Below are 14,567 nucleotides of genomic sequence, written 5' to 3'. Positions count from 1 at the left end.
GGGGGCTTTCCTGCAGTGATTTAGGGTCCCTGCTCAGCCAAATGATAAAAAGGCCCCGAGGAAATTGTGAAGGGGGGGCAGAGACGCACAAACACAAAAACACAGCAGTAAACACTCATCAGTATTAGCTCCATGTGAATGTGTCCCACTTTACTAACTGCCCAGACGGATGATGTGTGAAGTCTCTTCTCTCTTTACCTCAAAGTTGTGTCTCCTTCCAGCCCCTCCACCCTCCACCCTCTCTCTCCCTCTCCGTGCCCTGTGGTGTGGTGGTTATTGAGATCACGGTGTGTCTGAGTGGCAGTGATAACCGGTACCCAGGTGCCACTGGCACATGGTGTTTAATTAATTAATGAGACCGCAGGGTTGGTTTTCTAATTCCACGTAGCCAGCACAGGGGTGTGGGGGGAGATAGCCTTGGAATGTTTAGGTGTGTGTTTTCAGGCGAGGAGAGCGGAGATGTATGTGGGAGTGTGTGTGTGTGTGTGTGTGTGTTATGGGTGTATATCTATTTTGTTGGCAGTTTGGGAGCTGGTTCCCTTGTTAGTGGAATATTAAATATGTATGGAATATTTTTACTCGCACTTTTAATCACTACTTGTGATTGGGAGTTAATCATGGGCTAAATGGAGCTGATGATGAGAGGAACACGGCGTTAATACATCAATCTGAACTCTGCTGTAACGGTAACCAGGTCATGGACTCATTGCCCTGAAAACAGAAATGTACATGAAATGTAAACACAAGAAATGGATGGTGTTATAGTCTTTTTTTATACTGGTTTAAATGTATTGAACTGGGTGATGAAGATGTAAGACTGTTTACATAGAATATAAATACTTTTATACATATAAGCATTTATTTATCTATTTGTGAGATTATTCTTCCAAACAGGAATAAACCATTCCTCTCAAACATTTTTCAATAACATTTACCAGCAGAAGCTGGAGGGCAAGAAAACACAAACATTCAAATAAATAAATATAGTAAAACATTTTAATTACTCTAATATACTAAGAGGTTACTGATAATTTGTCCCAAAAAATTAATTACATTCATCAGCCCATTTGCTTTTTATGATAAACTATCAACCTATCTTCTAAAAATAGAAAAAAGAATACAAATTTGGGTGTTATTCCAGGGCTTCAATGTATAAAAAACATTACAACCACATTTTATTTTGTATTTTTACACAGTATAATATTTCATTTGAGATTCAAGATTCAAACCTTTATTGTCTCTGTACGATAAAATTCTTATTGCCCTCTGATTTCCATTGATAGACCAGTTACTTGATTGGTTAAAATAAAAATAAGAAGGAAGTTATTAATAGAGAACACACTCAATAAATAAATAAATATAAAGTGTATATAAACAAAATATATAATAAATATGTAGTATGAATATTGCAAAGACAGATTTAGAAGAATCTGTTGTGTAGCAGTAGTACACAAATAATCAAATGAGGAACAATATGCAGTTGTATGATAAATACAGTCTATATTCTGTACTGTGATGGAGAGAACATGGAGGAGAAAGAGCTTTCCTGCTCATGAACGGTAGAATATGCTCAAACAATACGAAATCTGCATTTGTATTCACAGCCCATCTTTAAGAGCAGTTTTACATGGTACATGTTAGCAAATTATGTATTTCTCACTTTACTGCTTCCATAAACTATTCAAATATATGAGCTTACACCTCATAAATGTTAACACTGCACAACTCTCACCCTCACACAGGCAAAACAGTCGTTGGAGCTGGTTTCACAGAGAGAAGGAATGATTTACTAAAGCTGCATAAAACTCATCTCTTGTGGGAGATCACAATAAAACTTGTATAATCTCTGATAGTGGAATATTATAGATAGCCTCTATAAAAATAGCTTTATGGCGCAGGAAAGAGAAGTATTACGACTCTTCCTACTCTACGTGTTTTCTGGTTCAAACCATCTTATAGCTTAAAGATAAACGAGACCATAGATTTCACTCAGCAGACGTCATTTAAATCACACTGGGTTTATCAATAAAAAGTCTTGTTAAGTTATGAGAAAATGTCCAGCAGCGTTGATCGGGTGCAATCAGATAAGAAACAATACATGATAACGGTAAATAAAATTGAAAGTAGGAGGTTGCACTCTGCTCCGATGAAAGAATACGTAACTTATTGATGAGATTAAATAATCACCTAAGTTTCCATTAATCAATTTGCCTCGGATGTTTAATGTTCAGACGACACACATTATTGGATTCTGTCAAAGTTACCTGGCCAAGATGCTTTACTGCTGCTCTCATTTGCAGCAAAAACATCTGGTTGCATTAGCATTAACAGGAGAAAGCACAAATCTGGCACGTTGGTGTAGGATTGTAAATCCACTTCCCAGCGTACCCCCAACCCTCCTTAATAATGAACATGATGTCTGGGGCGATGTTTAAAACCACATCAGACCTGGTACAAATCTTTTTCTATGTAGCACAGCCAGTTGGATGGACACTAGATGGGAAAAAATATGATCTGGCAAAAAACTGCTGGTACAGATAAAGCGCGGACAACAGCAGGGACGTGTGGAGCCTCCGATCTCAACCCTCCAACTCCAACCTCCACAGAGATGACCTTGCTCTCCTGAATGACTATAACGACTTGTCAGGCTAGTGTAACAAGGCCAATTAAACAGCAGCAATATGTGTAACAGAGTCCAATATGCAATTATAATATCTAATGTTATTATTACACAAAATCAGTTATTATTTGACAGGTTTAGGCCTCCATAGAAAATATGTGGAATGTCTGAGAAGGTTTCTGTACTCCTGTGACCACTTTTTGCAAGACCCCTCCTGATGAAGGTGTGTCTCCCCCCTCACCGCTTCCCTCTCTGTTGTTGTGCTCCATGGGAGAGGTAAGTGACATTTGGGTCGTTCAAAAGTCTGTATTTTAACCTCACAGTCATAATTTTTGTTAGTTCATATGCAAGCTTTAGGTTATTGGGTAATAACCCATCCCAAACTAAATCTAAAAATGTCAGTTTATGATTTATGATTGTGTACAGACCCTACAGACTCAACAAACGTTTCTTCTTTACTTAGACAGGGACAAACTGTGTCTCCTACTTTCCAAACCCGGTTTGGATGACACAACGCTCATCTCTGTGTGACAAGCGTTACTTTGAACACACAAACACACACAGATATCCTGGCTCCCTGGTTGCTCTTCCTGGAGCAGCAGGGTGTTGCAGGAGGAGGAGGAGGAGGAGGAGGGAGGAGGAGGGAGGAGAGGGAAGCAGGAGGAAGAGGCAACAGGAGAACAGACCTCCCATTGAACTTGGCCAGCTTCCAGCACTCATTCATCCAGTAATCAGCTGTGAGTCACTCACACTGGCTTTAAACAAACACATTAACATTTGTGCGAACATTACAGGAGTGCTCACTTGTCTATATGCACAAATACATGTTGTCATCACGTCCTAATTGATACACACACACCACAGTTACTCCCTGTGTGTGTTTCTGCAGTACTTTTACCTGCTGCATATTAAATTGTATTTGCTTATGGGGTCTTTAATGACAAGGGGGCTGGGCTCAAGATACATAACATTTTAGGGCTGTTCTTGTGTGTGTGTGTAAGAAGGCAGATGTACAGAGTGAGGCTGGTACACACTGATCCTGGGGCACCATCACCCACCTCTGGCCCAGAGGGAGCTCACACTCGCCTGCGGGTACGACACCGCAGCGCTGTGCAGGAGAAGCTGAGCAGACCCCTGCACAGCTGGGTTGGATAACCTCCGGTGATTACACTCACAGGGGTGATGTCAATCAAGCTGACTGCCTGAACACGTGTGTGTGTGTGCACATGTGGGACAATGCCGCTTGATTGTTGATGCAAACACGCTTTATGTACTTCATGTACTATGCATTCTTGTTTGTGTGTGTGTGTGTGTGTGTGTGTGTGTGTGTGTGTGTGTGTGTGTGTTTGTGTGTGTGTGTGTGTGTGTCTGTGCGCCCAGTGCCCAGTGATGCCCTGTTAGATTGAGCTGTCAGTCGAGAGGCACCAGATGAAGATTAATGGAGCGAGCAAACAATACGAGGCTGGCAATGATCATAAATATGCTAATGGACATTATCAATACACACTCGCTGACATGCATGAGAGAGAGAGAGAGAGAGAGAGAGAGAGAGAGAGAGAGAGAGAGAAACTAAATGAGAGAGAGAAAAAGTGTGACGCCCGTCTCTCCTGTCCGTCAGCGACAACACAACACACTGATGGTCTAAATATGTGTGTGTGTGTGTGTGTGTTTACAGTATTTATGCAAAGATTTTAGATAGGTGGTGATTCAGGTTACTGCGTTGAAGTAATTCTCCCTCCCCTTGGGATACTTGCCAAGACCACACTCACACACACACAGACACACACATATTAAGACCATCAGTGTTGGCGCTGACTGACGGACGGGAGAGACGGGCGTCCCATGTGTTGCGTTTGGGTTGTGGGCTACATGAAGGGGGGGGAGAAGGACGGGGGCTCATTGAGTAGATAACATGATTGGTGTCACATTAAAATGTGTTTATTTAGCGTGTGTGCACGCGTGTGTGGGCGGGTGAGAAGGGCAGCGGATAGCGATGATGACTGTGCCAAGCCTCTGATTAAGACTACAGGTTCAGCTAATGGCACAATGAGAGGCTGATTAAGAGAGGAGGAGACGGTGAAAAAAACAACAAGCGGAGGGAGATAAAAGGGATGGATGGACAGATCCATTCACTAAACTGATGATGGGGCTCTTTGTTGTCTCATCCCATTCAGTGGTTCTCTGGGGTCCGTCCAGTGTCTGCAGCATGCACTCATTTTTTAAATGAAAAGCCTCTTTCTTCATCTCTCTCTGCCTCCCGCTCCTCCCCCCTCTCCCTCTCCGCCCATATGGGTCACACGGAACAAAAGAGCAGTGCAGGGGCCTGAAAACCTGGTCGTCCACTCCATCACCTGAAAACACAGCTCTTAACCTCCTTCTGCCGACTTTTCACCTCCAGTTGTCTCCTCTCCTGCCGCCTCCTGCACACTCCACTCTGCTCCACTAGGGTCTGCAAAGTCCACTGGGAAATGTCGGGGGGGCTCACAGGGCTCACAGGGCTCTCCGACCTTCCTTGTCCTTTAAACACACATGCACTCCTACGGTCACAGACACACGCTATCCATCCGATCCTGATGGAGGGTGTAATTTGTGTGTGGCAGGTTTGCGATGGATGGAGTGTGTAGAGTAGACATAGAGAAGTGGTTATGATTGGGGCTAATGAGCTCACAGGGGATGCTGGGTTAGAGAAGGCTGGCCAATGGTAGGCCTGGTTCAGATACACATCTCTGGAGGGTCCCTGCTGAGCTGAGGCCCCTTGTATCCCCCTCGGAATTTGTTTGTGTATGGGTGTGTGTGTCTGGATGGTTCCACTGGTCCCTGTGGTCATTATACACTCATTCTGCTGAGCTGGCTGTTATCGGGCTCCATGGACAGGAGTAGTTAAGCATTTAGATGTTGAACGAGAACGGTCATTAAGTCAAGGTCACTGCGACTCACAGGGACTCGCTTGTTTTTGGAGTCTTATTGAGCATAATACTCTTGGAAGACGAGCAGAAAAAGTCAGTGATGACTGCTAACTCTGCATCAGTGGGAAGTGTGGCTATGTGCGAACAGGTGTGTGTGTGACAGTGAGTCATTCTGTGTGTCTCATTATCATGCATCGTGTGTCAGTGTTGTCCAGGAGGCTGAGCCTCCATGCCATGCTCCAGGGGAGAGTTATAGATTACTGGCTGGAGCAGGCTGGGGCCAGGGGAGCCGCTGGAGCCCAGACCCGAGAACTGTAGGCTGGGCACGGTTCTCAGCTCATCAGCCTGTCTCTTGAGGCTGCGCAGCTTAACCTGGAGCAAGGCTCTGATTAACCAGACTAATGACGGTGCAGCCCCTAGCTCCCACTGCCCAACACCATAATCACTGCTTAAGGCCCTGACCAGTCGGCGTGTCTATATGGAGACAGAGAGAGAGAGAGCGGTGTCACAGCTTAATGGATAAGTCTACTGACAACAAGCATTATAAGTCAGCTGTCAATACGAGCTTTGAGAGTCATTCCCACGGCAGGGGACGGATGCCACTGTGTGCAAAGCTGGAATGAGATCAAATACATTCCCGAGCTTAAATACATATTTCTGTTTGTCAGCTGTACCTGTGCATGTAGCTGAGTGTGTGCATTTGAATGTGTGTCCCTGTGTTTGTGTGTGTGATCCCAGTTTGGGGTGTTTAATGAGTGCTGATCGATGTCTCATCTGTGCCTTCTGATCTCTATTGCAAACATTTCATTAGCACAATGGAACCTCTCAGCCTTTGGTACACACAGAGACCCCAACAGACAAACTGCACAAACCAAACCAGGTATGCAAATATGACAAAGACAGACATGCTTTTGTTCATTTCCCACAGTCACAGAAAATTACGAAATAAGTATAATAATAGTGTGTGTCTTTTTAGTCTGTGAGTGGGAAGCAAGGGAGGGGAAGGGGCGGAGGTGCACTCGCTCTGCAGCCAGTAGAACATGTCAATAGTTCTTACTTTCGTCTGTGAGTAAAGTGATTTCTGACATCTCCTAAATGAGGCCCTGGGGGTGGAGGGGCCTGCAGCGAGATCACGGACCTGCTTTATGACTGTTTGCGCGAGTGGGAGAGTTAGAGACAGAGGTAATAGCTTGACGCTATGAGTGGGGCTGAGTCGATAAGTGATCTGCTCTACTGTCCAGCAGAGAATGAGGTGGGAGGTTTCCAACGTAGAGTTTAGATGCCAGAATAAAAAAAAAAGAAGCCACGGGGAGTTTACTGCTGCAGCTCTCTGAAGGGATCAAATGATACCTCTGCTACAGATACACTGTAATACATGAGCCACTGAGTGGAACAGGAGAGATAAGGAGCTGTTAAATATTTTTAAGTGAAGTACAAATATATATAAAAGAGTAGGCAGATTTTGGTTATTATTATTGTCAACAATAAACAGTATCAACTAGAAGGGCAATCAAAAAGGCTGATTGGCCACTTGATCACAAATTGCAAACGTATTGAAATCAGATCCATCCAGCTCATTATCCAGGTCTGAACCAAATGTCACCTGTTCATAGATATTAGCACTCACATGATCTCTTTTGAAAAAAAGGGAAAAAAGAACATTCCTTCACTCCAAACATTAACTTGTGCTTCCTTGGCTCATTCTCCACCATTCCATCGAACAGCAATGAGGTCATAACATCTTCCTACCTAAATGTGTCACTCTTAAATATGTAATCAATGCTCTTAATCATTTTCGGACTAAAAACGTTGTCAGATCATGTCACTGTTGGTTTTGGTCCCCCTCATTGGATTTGTAAATAGTAACGACATTATAGGAAATCCTTACCTTTATTGTTTAAGCAGGTAGCAGAGGCAGATATGAGTGAGCACAACTTCCATGTATGTTCAATTGGCCACATGAGTCTGGAGGGGCTGTTACCTACTGACTACGCCTTCCACATCACTACTGATTCCCAGCATCCTGCGCTTACCTTGCCTAGCCTGTCCGGATGCACAATTGTGTATGGCTGGCTGTGTTGCAGGTATGCATTTTTCCTATTAGTGTTTGTGTGTGTGTGTGTGTGTGTGTGTGTGTGTGTGTGTGTGTGTGTGTGTGTGTGTGTGTGTGTGTGTGTGTGTGCTCCACCTTTGCAACTGCTGGTTGATGGCTAAGCAGACGACAGATCCAGGCATGCACTCATAGCAGCTGTGTTTCTGAATGGATCCAGCGGCCATTGTTCTCCTGTCACTAACTCGTCTCTCAGGCCCAGGAGACACACCACTGACATTTACCAGACTAACCCCCCTCCCTCCCTCAAACCCCCATACCCCCCACCCCAAGGCGAGCCTCACCCTCTCCTCACTGCTCCTCTCCCACCATCCCCTTTCCTCTCTCCTGTCTCATTCTCGCTCTCCGTCTCCTCCTGTCTCTCTCTCTATGGCAGGACACGCGTGGACGGATGTGTGCGGACGGTGTGAGTGTGCGAAACCGACTGGGTGTTTGTGTTAGGCCCTTTAAGGCTATTAAGATAAGATTGGTACGCCCAGAGTCCCTCATTACCCAGCAAGCATTGCTCCCTACATGGAATGGTAATTGGGAAGGGGAGAGAGAGGGATCGAGAGGGCTGGAGTGGAAGTGGAAATAATACGAGGATAAACGAGGGATAATTGGGCGGATTGAGAATAAGAGGAGCGATTGATCAGGTTGATTTGTGTCTGCAGAGAGGAGTGGTATGAATTGAGGGGGGGTTAAAGGTCACACACTCTTGTATGTGCAAACACGTATGTGCACAGACATGATAGAAAAAACACACACATTTTAAATGCATGAGGGGTTGTTCTTTAGAACTGCATGCTTTCCAACGTGAGCTTAACACGCACACAGGCGTGTTAGAGCATGCAGGACAACTCAAGGTTTATAATTATAAAGGTGTCATTATTTTGTCCTCAAAATTACTTGCTGGTTATCATCAGATTTCCTGTTTTGTTTTTTAAAACTATTTACAAGCTTTGTGTTTGAGTATGTGTGTTAATGTGAGATATGTATTTTAGTTCATCTTTATTGTCACTCAATATAAGTTTCCTTCACACAGTGAAACACCAGCATCACCTACAGGACACAGATGCCAACAGCAACGTTCCCTGCTTTATTTATCACCTCTTCAACTTCTGAACCTGGTAAAAATATGAAGCTGCACATAACTGACCAAACTAAAAAATATGAAAGTAACCAGTTATAGAGTTTTTATAAACTATGTTTTTTTATATATATTTAAATTTTGTATTAACTTAACCAAAGTCTGCTGTTAGTCTGCAATTAAATTAAACTAATAAATAAATGTGTGCTAATACATTGAATATGTTGTAAACCTGTTCAATATAATGTATTACATTCATCACTGCCATCATTATGAAATTTAAAATTTCTTTGAAGCGTTCTGTTGTTTTCTCTCTGGTGAGTCAAAGGCTTTAATAAGTCTGTAAGGGGCAGAGTGTTATTCCTAAATAAACACTGAGGTGACTGAAATCCTCAAAAATATAAAGGTAGCTCTTGTGAATTTTTTTGTTGAAACTGTCAACTGACAAATAAAGTGACAGTTACTACACTGTGTCAAGAGTTTGGGTGTTTCCTGGGATATAATAGAATAAAAGTGAGACAGGTAGCTGGTCTGGGAAGAGCCTTCCCAGGCAGATCTGGATATGAAGTTGAAACTGTGGAGTTATATCACCATCCAGTGGCAGGACTGTGTACAGGCAGTTGCAGGATGTAAGCAGGGATAGTCAGATAATGATTAGTTACGAGTTGAGTCCCCAGTTGTCATTTGAAACAATGCATTTTTATTAATTTAAATCATGTACAGAATTATATATATATCTACTTAGGGATTAAAAATTCACCAGTACTTCAGGAACACATGTGCTGCAGTGTTCTAAAAGCATCTGGGACACGACTGGTGGGGACATTTAATCACAAATTAAAGCAAAGCTGCACAGTATTAAATTAATAATGTGTTCAGGGAGTTCTTATAGGGCTGCACAAACCTTTGTAAATTTTAAAACAGAATCTACATTAGGTTCAGCACAAAAATACACAAATTATTTGTTGTGAAAAACATTTGCCAGATTTATTACCACTTCAGAATGTCTGTTTTTATTTTGGGGAGTCCAACATTAATAAAACATGCCTATTCCATTTGTTGACTTAGATCCCACAAATTTAAATGTATCAACTTTATCCACAAAGATAAATAAAAGAATGCTCCAGCAGAAATTCAAGCCTGACAGTGTGGGAAAGAAAACCACTTAAACCTTAATATTATAAAATAACATTTACAGAAATGCAGTTAATAAAACAAAACCTGAACATCCAATTGCTAATCCATAATTATAGTTGTTTGCATTTTGAATTCTTAGTGTAACAGGGACTCAAATCCTGGCTGTGTCCCTGGCAATAATTTTATTTCAACTAAATATAAATATATATATTGGTTTTTAGTCTATCCAAATTCAGTCAATCAGGTTATTTCAGCAAGTTATTGGTTTTGTTTTACATCATCACACCCAAGTGTTCAAATCTGTGAGAGATTATGTGGCAATTGTTTAAAAAATTCCTTTTTATCAGCAGCGTTTATAAACCATAATCCCCAATTGATCGATCCTTATATCAGCACGTCTCGGCTCCTCATTGGTCGTTACTGTGACTGACTGAGGAGGGAGAAACCGGGCGAAACCATTCATCCAGCCAATACTTCCACCGACTAATATCTCAGATTACCGAGCAGGAGCAGCAGCTAGACTCAGATTTAAAAAAAGATTATAGTCGTGTATCCGAATTAGATGGTTAGGTTAACAGTCTGGGTAATTAGGGGCTGGATTAGCCTGATAATCACACGTTGAACCCCCCCTACATCCGCGAGAATAAACAGCCGAGCAGCCAATTATGATGCGGAGATGATTTCAGTGAAGCTGCGATGGAGACCTGCGGAGAAACAGGGATGGAAACAGAAATGAGGATCTGGTTTGATATCAGCTCGGTTCAGTAGTTGCATGTGGCTGTTTCATATTTAGATCATTGGCCATGGTTTTCCTGCGGAGGCTCGTGCAGCTGCTGGTGCTGCTGATCCAGGGCGGATGGTGGGGGGTCGCACCGAGCCCCACCGACGAGGGAGCTCTCAGGGCCGGCCTCGGGGAGCACGGAGAGCCGGGGCACCAGGAGCACAAGGACTCGTACAGCACCTTTGCCTCCGATTTCCTGGAGTCCAGATATCTGTCCGATGACGGTGAGTAGTTACATTTCAGTTTACTGATGACTCCCAGCCAATGGGGTATTTGTTTACATGTCATTTACATGCGGACCAATGTCGATAACACAGGATAGAGAGAAATCAACAGAGAATACAAGAAGAAAATTAACATGTGCTCTTTTTCTCATGTCTTGGATTCGACCTGTCTCCTGTGTAAGAGGCCTTTCAGCCTTTCAGCACCGAGGCCAGCTCCCTGCTGTTCGTACACACCTCTCTCTCTCTCTCTCTCTCTCTCTCTCTCTCTCTCTCTCCCTCTCTCAACCACACACACACACAAACACACGTTTGTATTCAGTGAGGACACTCATTGACAATATAAAATGAAATTCCCTAGCTGCTTACCCTGCTAACCCTAAAACCAAGTCTTAACCCTCAAATAGCACATTGAAGAAGTGAAGCCAAAACATCTGTACTGATAGTCTTCTTCTAGCTTACCTATTTGAAAACAGGCATCAGATGTGTTTTTGTTGCTGATTTTGCAGGTTATCCGTTCCCCACCGCTCCACCAGTGGATCCCTTTGCCAAGATCAAAGTCGTTGACTGTGGAGTCACCAAAGGCTGCATCAGGTCAGAGACAGAAACATCTTTTACCAGCTCCTTCATTCTGGACACAGAGCTCTTTTGCAGCTGTATTTCCCAGAACTGCTTTATACTACATTCTGTGGCCTGACTTCAGAGATCTGCTGCTAAACATGGAAACTTTCCACTGTGCTTGTTCTCTAAAACCTGAATAGAGCTTTACTTTGGTTCTACATGGATATTCTGAATATTGTGAGCCAAATGTTTGACTGTGTGATATTTCAATGTGAGTGAGATAACAACTGTCTGTCTTTGTCTTTGTCCAGGTATGGGAAGCCAGGGTGTGATGCAGAATCGTGTGACTACTTTCTGAGCTACCGTCGCATTGGCACAGACGTGGAGTATGAAATGAGTGCAGACACAGACGGCTGGGTGGCCGTGGGTTTTTCCTCTGACAAGAAAATGGTGAGCAGCCACACAACCTCTCTGACTGCTGTTCCTGTTATTCCTGTCTCTAGGTCGGGCTAATACACATTTTGTTGTGTTTGCTTCACATAATTGACCTTAGATGCTGTCAGACAAGGTTCTTTGAAATGTACAATCAATAATCCCTAATCAAACATGGACATGTTGAGAATTATGCAACTTTTTAATATCTTACAGTCAGTTCAAATACTAACAACAGGAAGAGTAAGAATGTGGGCTTTTATTCCAAAAGTTTCCATAATGAGAAGCTGTGTATATATTGTATGATAAGACATTTAAAGGAAGGCACATATTTAAGCAAATGTCTCCATTCATTTTCAATATTTTGAGTTTTCTGACTGTATTTCCTCTAATATCATTTAGTTTTTCCCTCTAAAATACAATTATTCACATGAAAATATAATCATGGGCTGAACTGCTTTGAGTTCATGTTTAACACCATAGAATATATTTGTAAAAATTAAAAATCCGTTAAAGATGAGTTTGACAACCAGTCAAGTGACCATTGTTAGTGTTTAGTTAATATGGTGAGGAAACATTTTGCGGTAAAGGTCATCCAACCTTGTTAATTCCTTTCTTTATCCTCAGGGTGGAGACGATGTCATGGGCTGCGTCCATGATGACAACGGTCGTGTGCGGATTCATCACTTCTATAACGTCGGCCAGTGGGCGAAGGAGATCAAGAGGAACCCGGCCAGAGATGAGGAGGGAGTTTTCGATAGCAATCGGGTGACCTGCCGTTTCAAACGGCCGCTGTATGTCCCCAGAGAGGAGACACTGGTGGACTTACACCTGTCGTGGTATTACCTGTTCGCATGGGGTCCCGCCATTCAAGGTGAGTCAAGCATCAGCTTAAAGTCAAACCTTTTTATGTTTGTTTGTCATCTTACACTGTCTTACCTTTCCCGATAGGTTCCATCACGAGGCATGACATCGACAGCCCGCCCGTCAGCGACCACATGATCAGTATCTATAAGTACGAGGACATCTTCATGCCTTCCACAGCGTACCAGACCTTCAACTCTCCCCTCTGCTTACTGCTCATCGTAGCTCTCACCTTCTACCTACTGATGGGGACACCATAATGAAGCACAGCAGACCACAGAAGAGGAGATGAAGCAGCAATAAAAACAAGTCGACATTTTTTAGATGCCACATTCAAGTGTGCACTTTGCACAAAGTGTTAGACATTTTAAACACATAGAGAATATACTGTATATCCATTACTCTGAACTCACCCAGAGGATCCAGACAAATTATTAAACCTATATTGTATAAGTGTTATGTACTGGGGTCACTACAAGAGGTCTGATAACAGAGTAGTTTTTTTGTTTAAATAGGTCAACTACTTTAAGTATTTATCGTAACTACCAAGTGTTAAAAAAGTACAATGGGTACACATTCACAAGTATTCAAAAATACAGCATGTACTGGGAAATCTAGGAATAATTTCAAAAAGCCAATGTTCACTGGTGATGAGAAGAATAAGACAGTGTGAGTCTGCCTAAGGACAAAAGAAACCAACCAACTCACAGCTGATATACAAACCTGTCCTGTCCCCTCACTCATGTTTAAAATGAAAATAAGAGTTTAAATATCCAAGTTCTGCCTACTGTATGCGTTTACAATAAAAAAATATTTTCATGAACTTTTAAACAATTATTTTCGTTTGACTCATCTTGACTTATAATTTCCCTTTAAGAACTTTTCCCCCACCTTTACCTCAACAGTGGCTGTTTGATTATCAGGGCTGTTGCACTGTGACTGTGTCGCACAAACAGAGAGAGACTGCTACACGAGTTTGGTTACTATCTCCAAGGTGAGCAACAACATCACTGAACAGGAGCAAACTGAGGATCTAAGAACATTTTGCTTGGACATGGACTTATTTCCCCCTGTTACTGTAGCCTTTTGATCTGTAATAAAATGACTGAATATGTTGAGATGCCTCTTAATGAAACAATCTGCTATATTTGTTTATTATTGTTACAAAATTAAGAATGTAAAATAACATTATAAAAAAAATACAGATATTGCTGTGTTGGAACTGCCGGCTGAAAAATGGGTCAAACAGTGAAAAAAATGATATATTTTAATAGAATTACAACTGAGGTCATGTGCCCAATATTTTGATGATATTAGTCTTAGTAATTTTGAATTTAGTTGGAAATCAGGTATGGAAAAAAGTCTTCCAGATTTATGACCAGTGACTATAGCTCATAACTTAAATGTGTCAAATAAGATCTGTAAGCATGAGCTTCTATATTATGTGAATATATGTTTCTAATTGGTCTGATTGTATTGAAGATATATTGTCTCACATTGTTTTGTTTTTTTACAGCTTAAACAATGAGCCACCAAAGCATGAAAGAGAAAAAATACACATAATTGATTTAAAGTTACACATTTAATTTATGTTAAACACATGAGTGAAAGTAAAAACAAGGACCGTGTTTGTTTATTTTGATGATATAATTTAAAGGGATTCACCCAAAAAATATAAATTCCCTCATTATCTCCTCACCACTATGCTGATGGGGAGGTGGGAGAAGTGTTTGAGTCCACAAAACTCTTTTGGAGTTTCAGGGGGGAAACAGCGTTGCAGCCAAATCCAATACAGTTGAAGTAAATGATGACCACTTCCTTAAACGTAAAAAAACAACAGACACAAACATGAAATGCCTCCATACT

The 14,567-nt window shown here is 42.0% G+C and overlaps 1 protein-coding gene across 1 annotated transcript; it reads left to right on the top strand.

Moving 5' to 3' along the window:
- Nucleotides 1-10,645: 10,645 nt before the first annotated feature.
- LOC133014769 (DOMON domain-containing protein FRRS1L) lies at nucleotides 10,646-12,961 on the top strand. Its single transcript, XM_061082035.1, has 5 exons — nucleotides 10,646-10,847; nucleotides 11,354-11,438; nucleotides 11,717-11,855; nucleotides 12,465-12,711; nucleotides 12,789-12,961. The coding sequence occupies exons 1-5, from the start codon at nucleotides 10,646-10,648 to the stop codon at nucleotides 12,959-12,961; spliced, it is 846 nt and encodes a 281-aa protein (XP_060938018.1).
- Nucleotides 12,962-14,567: the final 1,606 nt, after the last annotated feature.

The sequence above is a fragment of the Limanda limanda genome, chromosome 11 (genome assembly GCF_963576545.1).
Source record: "Limanda limanda chromosome 11, fLimLim1.1, whole genome shotgun sequence".
NCBI lineage: Eukaryota > Metazoa > Chordata > Actinopteri > Pleuronectiformes > Pleuronectidae > Limanda > Limanda limanda.
The sequence above is the reverse complement of the archived record's forward strand: the minus strand, read 5'-3'. Positions and strand labels throughout refer to the sequence as shown.